This window comes from Meleagris gallopavo, chromosome 6, assembly GCF_905368555.1.
Source record: "Meleagris gallopavo chromosome 6, MGAL_WU_HG_1.1, whole genome shotgun sequence".
Lineage (NCBI taxonomy): Eukaryota > Metazoa > Chordata > Aves > Galliformes > Phasianidae > Meleagris > Meleagris gallopavo.
The window spans coordinates 42,319,472-42,337,310 of record NC_139409.1 but is presented as its reverse complement, the minus strand read 5'-3'; the positions used below and the strand labels follow the sequence as shown (position 1 = coordinate 42,337,310).

General features: G+C 38.0%; 1 protein-coding gene across 1 annotated transcript in view; it reads left to right on the top strand.

Annotated features, from left to right (window-relative positions):
• Window positions 1-17,839, top strand: part of LARS2 (leucyl-tRNA synthetase 2, mitochondrial) — an 81,387-nt gene that overhangs the window by 9,124 nt on the left and 54,424 nt on the right. The window contains exons 4-6 of the mRNA XM_019616578.3: window positions 4,574-4,665; window positions 7,921-7,981; window positions 15,480-15,569. Coding sequence (XP_019472123.1) covers window positions 4,574-4,665; window positions 7,921-7,981; window positions 15,480-15,569 — 243 coding nt within the window. The remainder of the gene's footprint in view (window positions 1-4,573; window positions 4,666-7,920; window positions 7,982-15,479; window positions 15,570-17,839) is intronic.

Genomic DNA, 17,839 nt, shown 5'->3' with positions numbered 1-17,839 from the left:
CTGCACTCCATCCTTACATCCCCCAGTTTGTACTGATAGTGGGGGTTGCTATGACCCAGGTGCAAGATTTTGCACTTGGATGTGTTGAACCTCATGAGGTTCTCTTGGGCCCACTACCCCAGCCTGTCTTGGTCCCTCTGGGTGACATCCTATTCCTCAGGTGTGTCGACTGCCCCCCACAGCTTGGTGTCATCTGCTCACACTTGCGGAGGGTGCTCTCAATTCCTCTTTTGATATCATTCTGATCCCTAAGGGACAGCACTTGTCAACAATCTCCATTCAGCCATTGACCACTGCTGTCTGGGTAAGCAGTGTTTACTATCCAGTACAGTTAAAAGTCAATCTAGGCTGCATTCAGTGCAGGTCTTGATTTTACAGATTTTACAGGTTTTTCAGCCTCTTCAGTGCAGCCTTATTTTAGGCAGCCAGTAGAAGGATCAGCTCTGCTGTCCTTTGCCCTCGCATCCTTCCTGTCTCATTTGTGTGCACACTTGTGAGATCAAGTGCAGAGATAATGACAAAAAGTTGCCACTGAAGCCAGGGGTGGTTTCTGAAAGATGGAACTTGTAGGTGTGGATCATCTGTTTAATCAGCAATTCAAATTAGTTCACGTCAGTTGTGTCAGGGCACTACAACTAGAGGCACGTGTGCAGGCTTTGTTATATTGATGCACATAGTCAGCAGGCCTTTTCATTTTCATTTTTGCTTGTCTTCTCTTCTCACATACTCTTCGTAGATAAATGTATTTATTAACAGACATTTTTGATGCTACTTGTGCTTGCTTTCTTAGAATTTAGAATGCATAGATCTAGATGTAAACAAGATGCATCAGCTCTCTGGTCAAAGCGTTCGGACACGCTGAGCACTTCAGGCAAGCAGACAGGTTCTTTGCTTCTTTACAAACATTAAGAACAATTCACTGCATAATTTTTTCCTAGTTATGCTGATGGAGGCATAGAACTGAGTGTTAAAAGATCATTGTCAGCTTTGTGTTATGTCATGCTTACTGATCTCACCCACTAGTGTCAGTGTGATGGGCTGACTGTCATTGCAGATGGAAATCTTCTGAAAGGAAGAGCTGAGCCCTCAGAATGAATTAATGTTCTTCTTACTCCCACAGTCACATTGAGAGCTCCAGCCATCATTAATGACAGATTTCTGGCTGTATTGTGAAATGATCCTTACTCCTTTGCTACAAGCCAATATGAATTCTGAGACTTTGGGTTTAGGTGTTTCAAGATGCAGCCGTTTTCCTTCTTAATAATTTGTGAAAAGTTCTCCATGTGCCCATATATCACTTCATGGTCCTATGCAAAATGCAGAAAATATTCAATCCTGCCTGATTGTGCAAGGGTCTTACGGTATGTCATTGGTGTGAATAAGTAACCTGCTGCTTTTAACCAGGCAGAGTGTAAGTAACTGCTTCTCTGTGAGGACCTACCAGTGCCTGTGCCCACAAAGGGAGAATTCATGCAAGGAAGGAGTGACTGCAGAAACACAGCTGGCTGTGGGGACTGCACTGGCTTCTGCCATCTTAAAATGGCTGTGAGGCTATAATCTGCCTTCTTTTACCTGGTATAGACATCTTCAGATTACGCAGGCTTCTCTCCTACAAGATAGGTTCATTATTTGTCTTTTTCCAAGTGGTTTGGAGAGGCTCTTGTCTGTATGGAGAAGTGATGCTTGGAAGAACAGTCACTCCAGTCAGCAGGATTGATCCCGTGATTGCATGAAGTTTAAAGACCACTGTCAGAAGCAATCAAGTCAGCATTTAAGAAAGTTGATGACTCTTCCTTTCTTTCTGCTCACCTGTAATGTTAGAGGGAGCAGCCATGGTTTCTGCTAGTTAGAACCTTTGGCCAAGCCCTAGAGGTCTTCAAGGAGTACCCTTTGGTCTTCCAGATTGCTTTGTTACAATTTTTACTTTGTTTTAAGCAGAGCAATTGAACTGTTCCTTTATTCTTTGTGCCAACTTTTGACAGGTTAGTAGTGTATTTTTTTCTTCTCTTCCATGTCTCTTGAGATTTTTTGTGTTCGTTGGAGCTATGTAGTTTATCTCAGCCTTGTTTTGTGTTGGCTAAGTCAATTTAAGACATAATGCCAAGTGCTGCATGAAGGTGGGCAACACGCTTTGCAGCCAGAAGAAGCTGACCTGTTGTTTAGACAATTGCATTTCACAGACCTTTCACATCCATCCACGGTACAGAAGTAAAGGAGACAATGAACTTGAAATCATTTTTTTAAACCACCGTGCATGCTACATTCATCTCTATAGCAACTATATAAATAGATCTATCCTGGAGATTAATCTGAGGATATTTTTAATATCTCTTTAAATTCAGGTTTCTTCCTGAAACTTGTAGTATATTTCTTCAGCCCTTCGACTTAAGCAATGCTATTGGTTGTTAAATTGAACTGTATTTGACTGTGATAAGTGAATACACTGTGTGATATTTTTAATATACACGATAGAATTGGGAAGATCTGTGTGATAGCAGATAACTCCTGCTAGTGCTGATGGTACAGGGATAAATGTGTGCATGCTAGCTGTCTGAGCATCAATCAGCCCAGTCAAGCAGTCTGCAGCCAGGAGAGAAGCTGTCATTTCCTCATCATTTTGTTCATGAACATGAGAAATGTCTTTGTTGTGCCTTGGCTTTGGCTATCCATCTGTATCCAGCAGATATTCCAAAGCCAGATTTTACAAACATTTGCCAGGAGTAATTTCTTTATTTAATCTCACTTAATGTATAGCAATAAAAGAAAACATCTCTGGGGATGCATTTGTTCAGCTAAAGAAATGGGGCTTAAAAAAGAGGAAGTCTGTATACCACATGGAAAAAATACCTGGCTTGTGTGGTCATTTCTGTCCTTAGCCAGCTGGCCAGCATGAGTAATGATCAAATTGAACTATACTATAAGTAATACTTTACTGTGTCCTTAGAAAACTCTGTTGAGATTTGTAATTTCTGTAAGGTTTACCTTTTCTTTTTTTCCCCCTCTTTTATACCAGTGACTTTGTTTATGGGAGGGATATGGGAAGAGGAAGGGCTGTGGGCAGGTGTGCATCAGCAGGGCCTGTCAAGTAGCTTAGGCTCCAAATGAGATGTTTCCACTTAATGCTTAAAATGTGAGGAGGAGAGAAGTTCAAATCCAAGTCTGACGTTTTCTGACATTGTAATGTGAGGAATAATCTCTCTGATAAAGGGGGACATTTCTAGGACATTATAGCATTTTAATTTCTATTAGATTTTTACACCAAAAATGTGGTTTGTGTAGGCCATGAGAGGTGGCTGATCACAGGTTAATACCTGTTTTATTGCTCCACTGTCTGCATATAATCGTATGCAGTAGGTTTAGTTTAAGCTCAGAATTAAAAACTAGAATGCTTAGGAGTCATATCTGTTAAATTATTTTGCTTTTGCACTTTTTGCCAAAGGCACCTTTATAAACATGTCTATAAAATATGTTTTATGAAAGAGTCAGTTGAAGTCGGAGGATTGGAAGGATGTGGCAAAGAAATAAAAGTAGTTCAAACCAGAGACCAAAGGAGATCCTATAGGTCAGTAATAAACGGATTTTTCTGTATGGAGTTAGCTTATGAGATTAGTATTGCTGGGCTTGCTTTCTCATTGCTTTTTGCTTACATGCTACTGAAGAACAAGTTCTTTATGTAAGTATGTATTAAGGGGTGTCATTAACCTTGTATAACTATAATTGTATTGGTTGAATTTATTGCACATTTGTAGGTATAATAACTGGGACTGGCTTTTACCTAACATGTAAGTGTGTCTAATGACAGTAGATCAAGCATTGACCATTCTTGTACTAATTCTTAGAGTTTTTTTGGATATATACTTTTTTTGCTAGATAAGTTGTTTTTCTAAATAGTTCTTACCTTAATGGGAGAGATGCATATATTTCAATAAAAATTGTACTATATATATTTGTTAAACATTTTTAACCTTTATTTATTTGAGGTCCTGAAATACATTGTGTCAATCTGCAGTCTATATTTACAACAGATTTTTTAAGTAAAACTTGACCAAAATATTTTTCCTCATCATCTCATTTTTATCTGACAGACTTAAGGTTATCATAGAGCATGTTATGTTTTTTTTCTCTTCAGCAAAAGGAGAAACAATTAGTAGTCTGCACATCAGGGATAGTTATAAAACCCTTAGTTTAAATAATTTTGCTTGCTTTCTTCTTTTCCTTCTGTGAGGTGAATGTTTGATTCTGCTTAGCTGTAACATCCGCTGCTAATTTTGACCACCACACAAATTACAAAGGTTTGATTTTTGTCACTGCCAACTCGGTATTGAAATAGTCTTGAGGATTTGTTGCATAATACCATGAGCCCCCTCTAACAGCAAATTGTTCATAGCGAGTTTGTTTCATATTCATCACTTAAAACAGACGTAGCCCTCGTGGGCATGCTTTGAAGAAGTTCAATTCAGATAAAGCAAATGCTAAAATGCAAACCATGGTTGGTTATTTTGAGGCTTGTGTGTGTTGCTAATGTCATTCCAGAAGGTTGCATAAGATTGTGTTTTTCATTTTTTGCTGGCAGGTGCTAAATCCAATGGGATGGGACGCATTTGGTTTACCAGCAGAAAATGCAGCAATTGAGCATGGTCTTCACCCCGCAAGCTGGACACAAAGGTGATTTTTAATGAATATTGGTAGTGTAAAAATCTGGACTGTGGAGCCCAGAAAGAAACAAAACAGAGCAAAAACAGCATAGAAGAAATGCAGTATAGGAAGAAGAAGGCTAATTTGCTGTTGTTTTGTAGAAGTGTGCAGGTGACTCAATTTCAAAAGCTTGATGTGTCAAGATGATTTTCAGGGCTTCCTTCTCAATTACTTGTAAACAGCTACAATATTGGAAAAGTGACATTTCCCAAATGTCTAAAGTGGTGAATAAGAAATCAATCAGGATTCTGTTAAAGTGAGTTAAATCTTAGTATGGAATACACAGTTAAGAATGAACTACATGGTTAGGTTCACTGGCATTTTTCAGTACTGTGAGAAGTTAATTTTCTCATTTGAGACTGAGTCTTTAAAAATGATAAGCAGCCGTTATTGCTGAAAAATTTTGAGAAAGTTTTGTGCTTTAGACCTCAGAATTTGTTGTTGTATGAGGCTTAGAAACTAGTTTTTCAAGTGAAGTTGTTTGTTGTGCTCTAGGTGCATTCCTGAAGCTGTGGTATATTTTTGCACCTCATTGTGGCTTATCCCTGCACACAGCGAAGCACAACACAGCTGTTTGCTCATTCTGCATCCCTCCCTTCCCCTGTCCCCCACCTGGTTGGAGTGAAAACTGGAAGGAACAGGAACTTGTGCGTTGAGAGAAAATCAATTTAGTAAGGAGGGATAGAAAAGAAAGAGGACAAAAAGAATAAATAAAGCTATGACATGCAGTATAGTTACTTACCACCAGCCCAAGCAGCAGCCCCTGCCAACCAAGTCCCCCTTGTTTTACTGTTCAGCACAACACCACAGAGTATGGGACATCCCTTTGGCCTGTGTGGGTCAGCTGTGCTGGCTCTGCCCCTCCCAGCTCCTGTGCATTCCCCAGCCCCTCACTGGGCAGCACAAGAAGCTGGAAGCACTTTGTCTCAGTGCAAGTGCTGCTCAGCAATGACTAAAATGTCACGTTATCAAAATTATTCTCATCCTAAATTCAAAACACAGCACCATACCAGCTTCTAGGAAGAAAGTTAACTCTACCCTAGCCCAGAACAGACCTTGAGATAATGCTGTTTCTGTTAAGTTCTTGCATGCTTCTGATTCTTGGTTAAGATCGTTTGCTGCTTTTCCTACTAAAATATGGTGGCAATTGAATTAGCTTAAGGAAAATGCATGTAATTCAGTGCATACAAGTTCTGTGTCATTTGTGCTCAATTTTCTAAATTTCCTTCTTGTTGGCTTGGTATGAAAATATCTGTTGCCACCAAGAAAAAGAAAGAAAATGAAAACCAAACCATTGATTTCATTTGTTGACCAAGCCTGGAAAGCCACTGTGCACAGTGTGTTGTGAGACATCAGTTATACTGTATGTGAAGTTAGCAAAAAGGAAATTAGAAACCTGTGGCTATGTGGAAACGTTGCCCAGCCTCTCAGCAAAAAATCTGCTACCAGTGTGTCTTGCTTTGGACAAATACACTGCTTTTGTTACAGGAGCTTATTATTTTTCTGAAGAGTATGGTGGGTAAGCTGATGATTTCTGCCTTCATTTAATAAGCCTGCTGTAGCTAAGCTTTAAAAATCGATGTATCTATTATATCCAAATGGCTCATTTTTAACTCTATTATCTTGTCAGAGTCTTCACCAGAAGAAGCATTACTGTGATCTGTATTTACATGACAAATGAGGCACAAAGATTGAAGTTTGTAGTCCAGAGAGAACTAGGCTGACATGTGTATTGCTGACTACAAAAAGGTCCTCACTGCCACATGCCACATGCTCCCTCCTCACCTGTTGTATTAGCTTTGGTACTCAGGACATCTTGTTAAACTGCTTAGAAGAAAGCCATTCTGCTGCATAAGTGAGCTGAATGGGCTCAACAGAAAAATGGTGAGCCTGTGGGGCAGAGACTGGGCAATAGTTGGCTGCCCTGTCAGCTCAGCTTGCTTCATCCAAGCAGGATCACATGGAAACACGTGGCAGGACCCTGCTTGTGTCTTTTTTGTTGTTGTTTCATATGTTTAAACCAATTTGGCTAGTAGTTATACGTGCAAGATATTTCATAGGGGAAGTAAAATATTGCCTTTAAAATTTAGTACTGGAAAGAATAGTTGTCTATGAGTTAACTAGCAATATTATCACAATTGAGAGGAAAGAATAGTTGTCTATGAGTTAACTAGCAATATTATCACAATTGAGACAAGTTAGCACATCAGCATTGGACTGATTATAACATCCAAGCAAGAAAATAATTTCTGTAGCTTTTTTTTTTTTTTTTTTTTTTTTTTTTTTTTTTTTTTTTTTTGCATGTGTGATTTTACAAAGGAAGGAAATTGGTTCATCGTACAGGCAGGATAAATTCTGACTACTCTTGTCAGTGCATCTATCTTATCCACTGTCTCCTGTCCTAAATGTTTCTGAAGCCTGCAGCAGACATGACAGGTGTATGTGGAGCTGTAATATGGGACACGTTTTAGCCATCCGTAGAACAGAGGCTGACACTTCTTTGAAAGGGGGAACATCATTTACATCTCAGCTTGCTTGATTCAGGAGTGAAATTCAGATCATCATCATGTTCTGAAGAGGTGACTTAAAAATGAGCTTCGATTGATTATTACTCCTTACGTTCTCGAAGTCAGGGAAAAAAACTGTTGAAGATGGATTTGCTTAAATGAAACATAAAGAAGCCTCTATTAGCAGAAATCAGGGTTGAGGCAGAAGCTTTGTGAGAATACCCTGGAATTTGATATTTTTAAGTAGGTACAGTTTGAGTGGGAATTTACTGTAAGCAGTATTACTGAAGGTACAATTTCTCCTATTGGAACTTGTGACTGTAAGATTTTCTTGTTTGATTGTATTGATATTACTCTTCTGGGAAACCTTTTCAGGTTTAAGTAGAGCTCTGCACTCCTAGCAATACCAGACAGAAGATGTGTTGTACAGAAAGGAATCGTTGGGTATATCTGAAACCTGCATCCAAATATGTACAGAATAATTGTATACACAGCCATTGAAATGGAACCAGGATACATACCAGAATAGTGATTTTTAAAATTATTATTTAAGATGAATATTCTGACAGTTTCTTGTACTTGATAGGTAGTGAGATAATAGTGTGTAGATGTTAACTGGTACTTCTGGTTTCTCAGAATTTTACAGGCACCTGATGTTAAATGCAGTCACATGATATGAGTAATTGTAAGTGAATACTTCTCTTTTTTCTTTTTGCAGTAATATTCAACACATGAGGGAACAATTTGATGCACTAGGTCTGTCTTTCACTTGGGAAAGGGTAAGATTTTCTTTTCTAGAGTATGCTGTTTTATTTTATTGTGATGGAATACTGCAAGATCTGAAACTTTAAGATTTTGAACGTGACAACATAGAAGCCTTGAAAGTGAGCAGGTTAGGTTGTTGCTGTAAGCTGTAAAATTGCATTTGATTAAAGTGGTAAACAGACCTTCTGTGATACTTCTTATCAAACTTGTCACCTTTGTTATATTGACATTATCTCGAACTGTAGGAGAATCTTTAATGTGATTTCAGGTTCACTTTGTGTTTACATTTGGATATTTCTCCACTTTTTTCGTGCTTTCAGAGTAGCAATTTTCTTTGTTAGGAGTTTAATGGTCTAAACAGATGTTTATGAAGCAGAATACTTCTGTTAAGGTGTATATGTAATTTTTTGGAGGAGTGCTTCTTTCAGTGCGTATGTTTTATAGTATAGTCAGTGGTTTAAAGCTAGTGCCTTAAAATGTGAGTTTGATTATGTTCTTTGAAACGTGAAGGACAATCCTGCATTTTCACTGTTGTCCATATCATGGCCACTTTGGAAGCCAGAAATTCTATTTAAAACACTAATGCTTGAGAGTCAGACGTTCACCTTAAAAACCTTACCACCACAACCAGACATAGCTAATCTCACTTTCAAGATAAAAATGAAAGAAATTAATTTTTGAAGCAATCATAGTAGGGTTATTGCATTAACTGGTGAATCAGCCGCAGTCGCTAACTTTATATTCTTAGCAATAATCGTTACTTATCACCTTAATATGATTCTGAATAGCCTGATGGAGATGCTAATCTTGAATTTTTATTACAGTTTTGTAGCTCTGAAAAGGAAAAGGATTAATTTTCTGTGCAGTATGAAACCTGCCATCTGTTGTTGTTAATTGAGAAGGTGAAGTTGTTTTTTCTTTTGTGTGTTTCTACATTAAAATGAAATAATACTTTGTCATATCTTATATATGGCAGGGTGTTCAGTAAGAGCATTTTCATTAAGATTTTAGTTTTCTTGGTAACAAAAGTTGCTCTGAAAAGAATTCTTTTTTGTCGAAGGTTCACTTCACACATTCTTGACAATTATTTTTTTAAATTTTGAAGTGTTATTATCTCAGAGGTTTTCTTTATGTGTAGTACAACAATAGCACAAAACAGCGAAGTCCTGTGTGTGTGTATCAGTGCATATGGAACACACAGGAGCTGGATATCCTAGAGTGCCTTTCAAGAAACTTGGGAAGTTCACTGGTGTATACAGACCTTTGTGTAACCCTTATGTTCTGAAGAAGAGGTGGAGAACTGATAGTAATGAAAACCATGTCAGGAAGTATAGGTGTGCAAGGAAAGCTCATTTGTCATCCTCGTGTCTGTTCTTTGAGACCTACCTCCACTTTCCTAGCAAAGCATGTTATAGTTAATGAGCTTTCAGAAGCCTCTGAATATATTTGGAATGGGCATTAATACTGTACAAGTAAATTCATTTTTAACAGTTGTATAATTAAAATAATTCAGAATGCTCCAGAGGCACGTAGTCTGTGTTTTTGAAAGATGAGTTTTTAAAACAACTGAACTGTGTTCTTTGAAACACAATGAAATGTCTGCATTTTTACTCTTTAACTAAGTTTTATTTTACCTAGAAAGCTTGCCTTATTAACTGCAGTGAGAGTGACCGGGATGGTAACTATTAGAAACAGAGAGATGTTTAATCAAGGCAAAAAATGTATGATGCCTGAAACATACCTATTGTACATTGTATTATAGTACACTATTACATTAAATTAAATGCACAGATGTTTAAACCAGGTCAAAGAATGTCTTTGGAAAGGAATGGCTTAAGTTACAGCAGTGTATTGTCCAGGCTGCTAAAGCCTGCTTCTCTGCAAGGCTAATTAAACTGAGCAGAGCATCTTACTGTCTCAGCTGTACTGCTGCTGGGCTAACTCGAGCATCTTTGCACAGCAGTGCACCGTGCTGTGCAGGTACTTACCTTAAAAGTGAGCTCCTTGAGGTAAGGAATATTTTCTTATTATTATTCTATACTTGTCTGGCAGTAAATCAGTGGCTTGCAAAATACTGTGACATTGCAAACAAACCCAACAGTGTTAGTGACTCCTATGAAAAATGAGAGAAAAACATCTTTGATATGAGTTAGTCTAATTAACTGAGACTGTTGTACAAAACAGGAGTTGGTGTTTAATCAAATTCAATCGGTCTTTTTCCAGTGTGCTCCTTCATTCTGTTCAAGCATAGTACCTAGCAAGTACCTGCTAGAGGAAACACATTCTCCTACCTTAGGTCCCTATTTAAGTGTGGGGTGAATTGTCTTTGTAAAGCATGGAAATTTTGTAATAGCTGTATTGGCATTATGGCCAGCTGAGATAATGTGGGCAAAAACTTAAGTACATTTTACAAATGTTGGGGAGAAAAAAGATGAGAAAGGAATAAAGAGTGCATTTGGAATATTCAGTGCGTGGAGCTGTGCTGAGGAAGCTGACTGTTTACAAAGTCATGTCTGGTGTTCAAGAAAGTTCTGTCTAGGAGTATGAAGCCTAGTTTTAATTTTTTTGCTTGGTAAAATTACTGTGAGCAAATCCCAGCTCTCCTGGATAATAGAAATTTCTTGTTATCCGTCTGTTTCTTCTCATTGTTCTCTCTTTCTCATTTTGATTTGTATGCCGTCGCAGTCAGTGAAATTACTTAACCAGCAAAGCTCAACAAAGGCAGCATAAAAACTTGTGAGATTATTTCAGAAAGCCAGGTTACAAAGGCACTTGGAAATTTTTCTGCTAAACAGAAAATGTAAGCAAACTACAATGTAATTAAATGCATTAAAAAAGCTCTGTAAGTACTTTGCTTTAGAGAAGGCTTGAATACTAATATTGCTCTGACATTATTTCCCTGAAATGTAGATATTTTAAGTGTGTCAAATAATAATTTTTTTGAAAACAGTGTTATTCAGGAGAAAGATTTAAAATAATAAAAGCTGAAGAAGAGAGAGAGAACGTTTCTATTGTGAACCTGCAGATCCAAGTTTAAAAAGATGCAGTTTGAGGATGGAAAAAAATGTCTTTGAGAGACATTAAAGTACTTGGAAAATAAAAACCATTTTTGTTTTGTTTTTAAGTCAACAACAATTTTGTGTTTCCTGGTGATCAAATTTCTCCAGAATACCATCCCAGGCAGCAGTGCAAACTGCCTGTCACTTCTTCTAAAGATTAGTTTCTGAAGAATGATTAAGTGCAATTGTTGAAGATTCATACCATCAGCACCAAGGGGCAGAGAGCGTGTGACTTTCCCTTTCTTTTGCCCAGCAGTGCCATCAGGCTGAAAGCACGTTACTGTTCATTCACTGGTTTACCACTGTTTTATATAACTTCCTCCTCAAAGGCAGCTTGTACTGCCAGCATTTTCCACTATGATCAACGCTGCCCTTCTGCACCGTGCATTTTAAAAGAAGAAACCTTTGGTAAATTCTCATTGTTCAAACATTTTTCTGTTTTGTTTTGAAGCTGTCGTTCTGCCCGAGCACACATAGAAATGTAACAGCAGACAGGGATTTAAATGTTAGATTTTCCTCTTATCCACCTCTCACTGATAATCAGTTGTCCTACTTGTGATTGAATAGAAAAAGGTGCCGTTGATATAAGGCTACTTTTTTTTTTTGTAGGATAGATATTTGTGCTCTAAAATGTAAGAACTGCACAATGTTTGTAGCTAATAATGCATGACACTGAGGGCCTTTGAAATACAAATATTCAAATGAATTTAGAAATGTCATTCAATTGAACTCTAAATGTCCAATAATTAAATAATTATACTTGCAGTTAGGTGATATATGCCCATTTAATACCAAAACAGAAAAATGAGGGATTAAGGATGTTTAATCTTCCCAGATAGATCTTGAAAAAATTCATTTCAGTTTTTCTCCTTATTGTCTTTTTAGTCAAGTGTAACACGGCTGTCTTCAGTATAGTGTAAGTGCTAGAAACAAAATGATTAGTAATAAATGAGGAAATTAATTATCTCTGGTTTTGTGATCCGCAAACAAGTGGATCTTATGGCAAATAAACACTCCTATGTAGTCTGTAAATATTAGTTATATTAAAAAAATAATAGCTGTGGAAGTCACTTGAAGATATAACCTTTTTCTTTAGCTACAAAACAGTTGTAAGAATGTGGCAGATTTAGAACAAATAATGAATTTTAAGACAGGGCATTTGAACAACTTTATTAATGACAAAAATTTGCCATGCAGAACCTGGTTTTCTTTATTGAAAATTCTGTCCTGCTGGCTTTACCATTGTTTGACAGCTGCAGTTTTGTATCGGGTTCTCCCCGGTGATTGATTCGTTCACCTTAACGTGAACCAGGTGCTTATGGAGTTTCACTGCTGTCACCATAGAGTGAGAATGCGAGTTAGTCTGTAGCTGAGAATTTATTTGTGAAAAGAAATATACCTTTGTATCTGCATGTTGATAGCAGCTTGTAACACTGACCCCTTCCTCACACTGTCTGGGACAGATTGCTGTGCTGACAGAACAGGATTAAGCAAGGTAGTTGTTGGTGTGGGGATATATGTCCTTCTCAGTGTACCGTGGCACTATCTGCTGATCTTGGAAGCAGGCCACTTTTAAAGGTGGTTTGTTTTAATTTATCATTCGTGTTGGGTGAAGGAGAAGTAACAATAAGCATGGTAAAGATCAGCTTTAGCGACAGCAGCAGATACATATTTTAGTTAGTAAACTGACAGGAGAAAAAGAGCAAATGGGTGGGAAGGAGGGGGGAGATGCCATCACTCCCCTTTGTGGTTTTGTGGTACCTTCTCAGGTGATGGGTTGCCACTAAATCTGACACAGATCTCTGAAGAGCACATGCAATTATATTACAAATATATTTCATATTTGTAAGAAGGGCTCTGGGTTTTAGTGCATATTTCATCTTCGGAATAAATGTGCTAATATCCTTTTTATATATATTCACAGATCTGCTTTATGATACAGGATTATAAATGCGTGTTGTTTTGCTAGTGCTCAGCTCACAGACATCTTTTTAAAAGGCTGGATTGATCCCATCATGCTGTTTTGTAAAGCCCTTATACAAAACCTTCTCTGCATTTCTCAGTTGGATCAATTCTGTTAATGCATTGCAAATGTTGGTCATGCCTATGAAGCTTAAATAGAAGCTTTACCAGTCGCTTGAACTTAAGGATGATGGCAGCCAACTGGAAGCTTTTTACCAGACATTATTTCTTTAATCAAAATCCAAATACATGGAAAAAATATTTTTCACTGTACATCTTGATGTGATAAACTGTAGGAGAAAAACATAAAAGACATTCCTAGGTTGTAAGGAGGTTGCTGACTTGTCATCAGCAGCAGTCACATAAATGCTTGTTCATATTGCTTGGCAGTGTCATCATTTCTCTTTCTCAACCAACATCTGTTGCTTCGAGACTTCATAGCTATAGATTTAAATAAGCGATGAGTTTGAGTGATCAGTTTGGACCTTTGGATATTTTGCAGTGACCAGACTGCAAATTAACTTCAGTGATGTATTTCTGCTGCATTCCTTTCTAAAATGTGGATCAGTTACAACTTGTGAGACAGCATGGAGTTGTGATTCTGTGTACCTCAGCCTGAGAAATGCCATCTCTTACGCACATCTGCCAGCCAGGACCAGAAGGACAAAGCTCAGTTCGTCTCACTTTGGTTGTCTTTTCTGTTTACCTGTTGCTCACATAACCTTACGTTGTACTGCAAGGAATGGTCTCTGTTCTTTTAGATTTCTGGTATTAAGAGATGAAACTCCCTTGCCTGAGCAGCGTCACACTGACAGAACTAACTTTGCAGAGGCAAAATGTGTGCATAACATTCACGTGTGTGTGTACATGTACATATGATCAAATGGATAATGTGTAGTTGAATAGGAATAAGCTAGATTTTTTATTTTTTTAAGTGCAGAGAGCAGGGTTTAATCAAGCAGCTGGTTTTTATGGCTAAGCCTTCACGTGCTGTGCTGAGAACTTGCCACTAAGTGTCTCTCTCTGGTCTGGAAAGCCTCTTCAACTCACTTTTGAGGCATATCTACTCAAAGGTCATATTAATTGTTCAAAGCAGCATTTCAGCACTGGAATATAAAGTTGTAGAAATGGTGAAATTTTTATACTAGGGTGTCTCAGATGTCATTTGAGCCACAGAGACTATTGCTGATGTCATCTGTCACAGTGGTGGGATGCTTAGATGATGGGAAAGCCTAGGTGAAAGATACTGTACTGTTCGTTGATAAATTTGTTGATAAATGTACTCAGTTTGCACTTAGCTGGCATTCTGAAAACCCTGTAAGCCTGACATCAAGGTATATTCCTGTTGCTTTGAGGTTCAGTATAGGAGTTATCTTCAACTTCAGTAAGTGCCAATGAGTCAAAATTTGTCAAAATATTTCTTCTTTACAGAAGCACAAATTAAACAGAAAAGGTGTTGACAGGAAAAATGTGTTTTGTTTATTGCTGCATATTTAAGAGGCAATTAGAACTTCAGTGCTGAATTACATGAATTACATTTTCACTTTGACCAAACTTTAAAGTACGTGGGTGAAAGCACATGGCGTGTCCATGGCACCTGTAAAGCACTGCATTCATATAGACAGCATTGAGTCACTAATCACATCTTGCTTTAGTGAGCTTTGTGTACTTGTGCTTATTTGAAATGCATTTTGTTGCTTTGTAAGTGTTGGTCAGTAGATTGTTTTAGTTATTAATATTTACAACAAACTTGAGAAATGTCGGCAACTTAAAAAATCTCTATGATATTTTTACATGCTGTTTCCTCAATGCCCACTCCTCTTCTTTTATGCTGTCATTTATTTTTATCTGTCTTTATTTCTCTCTTACACTTGTGACTTCTTGTGAGATACCCTTCACAACTCTTCCATCTTGAAGTTTGGAGTCTTACCCCCTGGTCTCTGCCTGTCAGCCCAGCGTTATCTCCTGTCAGCGCCTCACTTCCTCAGCGCTGTTCTGTCCTCTACAGGCACCAGTTCAGCTGCAGACTGCTCTGCTCTCTCCATAGCCAGCTCTGAGCTGTCTCTGAACAGCCAACAGTGGCTCTTCATGCTTTTCAGTATTTAACAGAGAAAAAGCCGTCATGCCTGAGATGACTTCTTGAATAGCTCTGCTTTTTTTTTCCTTCCTAATTTGGCTGTTTCCCTCTTCTGTCAGCTGTGGTCAGTTCCATTCTAGTGCTCTCCTATCTATCAGCATTGATATTACAGTGTTCTTTTATTCCGTGTCAACAAGTAAACTTTGCTGTGCAGTGTCAAAGCTGCCCAAGGCCCATGTTCTCTGGTTTTGTGTACAGGTGAACAGCACTCATAATAAACATTATCCAGAAATGCATTTTGTTTTCTGTTTGGCATCTGCTATACATTGCTGAGTTAATTGCTTAAATTGAAATGCTCCAAGAAGATACTAAGAATAGCTTCAGGTTTTTTTTTTCTTTTTCTCATTTCTACAGGAAGTAACCACTTGTTTACCAGAATACTACAAATGGACGCAATACCTCTTTCTTAAGCTTTTTGAATCTGGGATAGTGTATCAAAAAGAGGTAGGTACAAACTTTGGCCTGTGATATTTCGTGCTGCATTAGCTCTAGTCACTTATTAGATCAGTACTTCTGGATGCATTTCTGGATCATCCGTTTGCATTCATTAAGTGATTAGATATTTATGGTGCTCTGTTTGGTTTCAAATCACGCCAGAATATAATGAATTTTGTGTGTAATGAACATGAATGGGTATTAGAGCATGTCAAACCAGAAATGTTTACACTGAAATGCAGGATCAGAACCTAGCTACCATTAGTTGATTTTCTGGCTTCAGTACAGAATTTTCTAGGTCTTAACTTCCCTCTTCCAAAGATGTAAAAGATAATGGGATCGTGAAGAGTCTCTTCAGCAGTGAGATTATTTGACTGTATTACAGTACTGTGATGCTGTCTCAGAACTGATAGAATTGGATAGAATAATAGGACATTGTGTCTAACCATCTAATTCCTGAACCCTGTTTGTGACCTGTAACATATTACAGAAATACTAGGTGCTGTAAGACTATTACGGCTGCTTTTCAGCTGGAAGTACATTAACAAATTCTGGACTTTATATTATTTTTATAAATGACATGAGATTACCTCAAAAGAGAAGAGTTCAGTTAACCTTTAAGCAGGAGCTGAAACAAAGGTGCTAAATTAGCATTCTGAAGAATTATCTAGCCAAAGAAACTCAGTGCCAGAATACCTGAACCACAGAGCTGCATCTAAACAAAGCTACAATTTAGTGAATGCTCCTAACCTAAAGTGGGAACTAATAAATTAGCTTTCAAGTTTCCACTGTATTGTATGGGAACCAGAAAATCCTACAGGATATAATCGAGGATGTAATCCAGTTATGCTACAAACCCAGAGATAGAGGTTGATGATGAAATGTTGCACTTGGAAAGATGAGGTATTCCTGATCCATTTTTCCTATTTCTGTCAACAAGATATATTAAGAGATCCTAAATGGCAGCTAGCAAGAAGATTGAATGTTTGGTGTGGCCTAGCATGCAGAGTTTGGTTGTTTTGGTTCTTTTTATTGTTCTTTGGTTGTTTTTGTTCTGTATTTTCCTTTACTTTTTTTTTTTTTTTTGTAATAAAAATAAGTTTGTTATCAAAAAGCTAGGATTTACATTCTTTTATCTATAGATATATATGTTTTGAGGTGAATCTGAAAAGCTCAAGGCTTGCAGCTTCTTTAGGAGATACACAAAAGCAGTTTTCCATGCAGGCTCCCGTTGTTGAGGGTTTTTGGTGGTGTTTGAGTACCAGTGATTGGATGTGCTTTGAGGACTTAAAATCAGTATCTGCCAACCTGTAGGGGATGTAATCTCTGTTGAATATAAACCGGTAGCTTTTTGGCAGAAAACAGATGGCAGAGATATAGCCCGTAACCCTTGGTCTCTTCAAGCTGTCATGTGTCCTTGAATCATACATCATTCTGTGTCCTCAGCATACCTGCAATATACATTAGGCAGTACTTTTGCACAGCTTGAAGCCTCCTGTTTTACAATTTCTTTTAGGCGTGAGGAGATAATTCATAGCCTTACTATGGAGATAAGAATGATACGTGTCAAGTGTTAGTGTGGTTAGCACTCCAGGAGTATGCGTGCCTGGCAAGAAATTGCTCTGGCTGGGAAACAGGTTCAGCGTGTCTGGGAGCTGGACTTAGTGAGAGTTAACGATGCCTGTCTGGGTGCTGCAGCTTCTGGAGACTGTGTGTCTTAATTCACCACAGCAAAATACTCTCCTTCTTCCTACAGTACAGATCTGATCAATATACTGTAGAGATTATTGTCTTGGCCAAGTGTGTCTCATTTCATTTGAGATGAATTGCTGTCTAGACTGTATTGATTATTTTGATTAGGTACCTGCAGTCCAGTACCATAGTCACCAAACCTGGAGATGATACTTATGCTGTCTGGGGTTCTGACATCTGAGGTTAGATGAGATGAATTCTATCTTAAAAGCTTGTGACCTGGTGTAGAGAGCAGATGTAAATAAGTTGTGTGAGATGTGCACTCTCACGCTGTGCTCTCGTTGCATTGGTGAAATCTAGGTACTTCCTGGAGCTACCATTTGAGGCTGTTGTTTTCACAAAGTTGCCTCTGTGAAGTACAAGTAGGATCTAAGGTTTTAATTTAATATCCAGGTTTTGAATATTAGTCAGAAGGCTCTGAGAGATGGAAGGACCAAAATGCAAGCCTAAAAGTTCATGGTAAGACCATTCAGCTGTGCATTTCTTACATGTGTATTTGCTTTATGCTTTGGATTATCTCTCTAGAT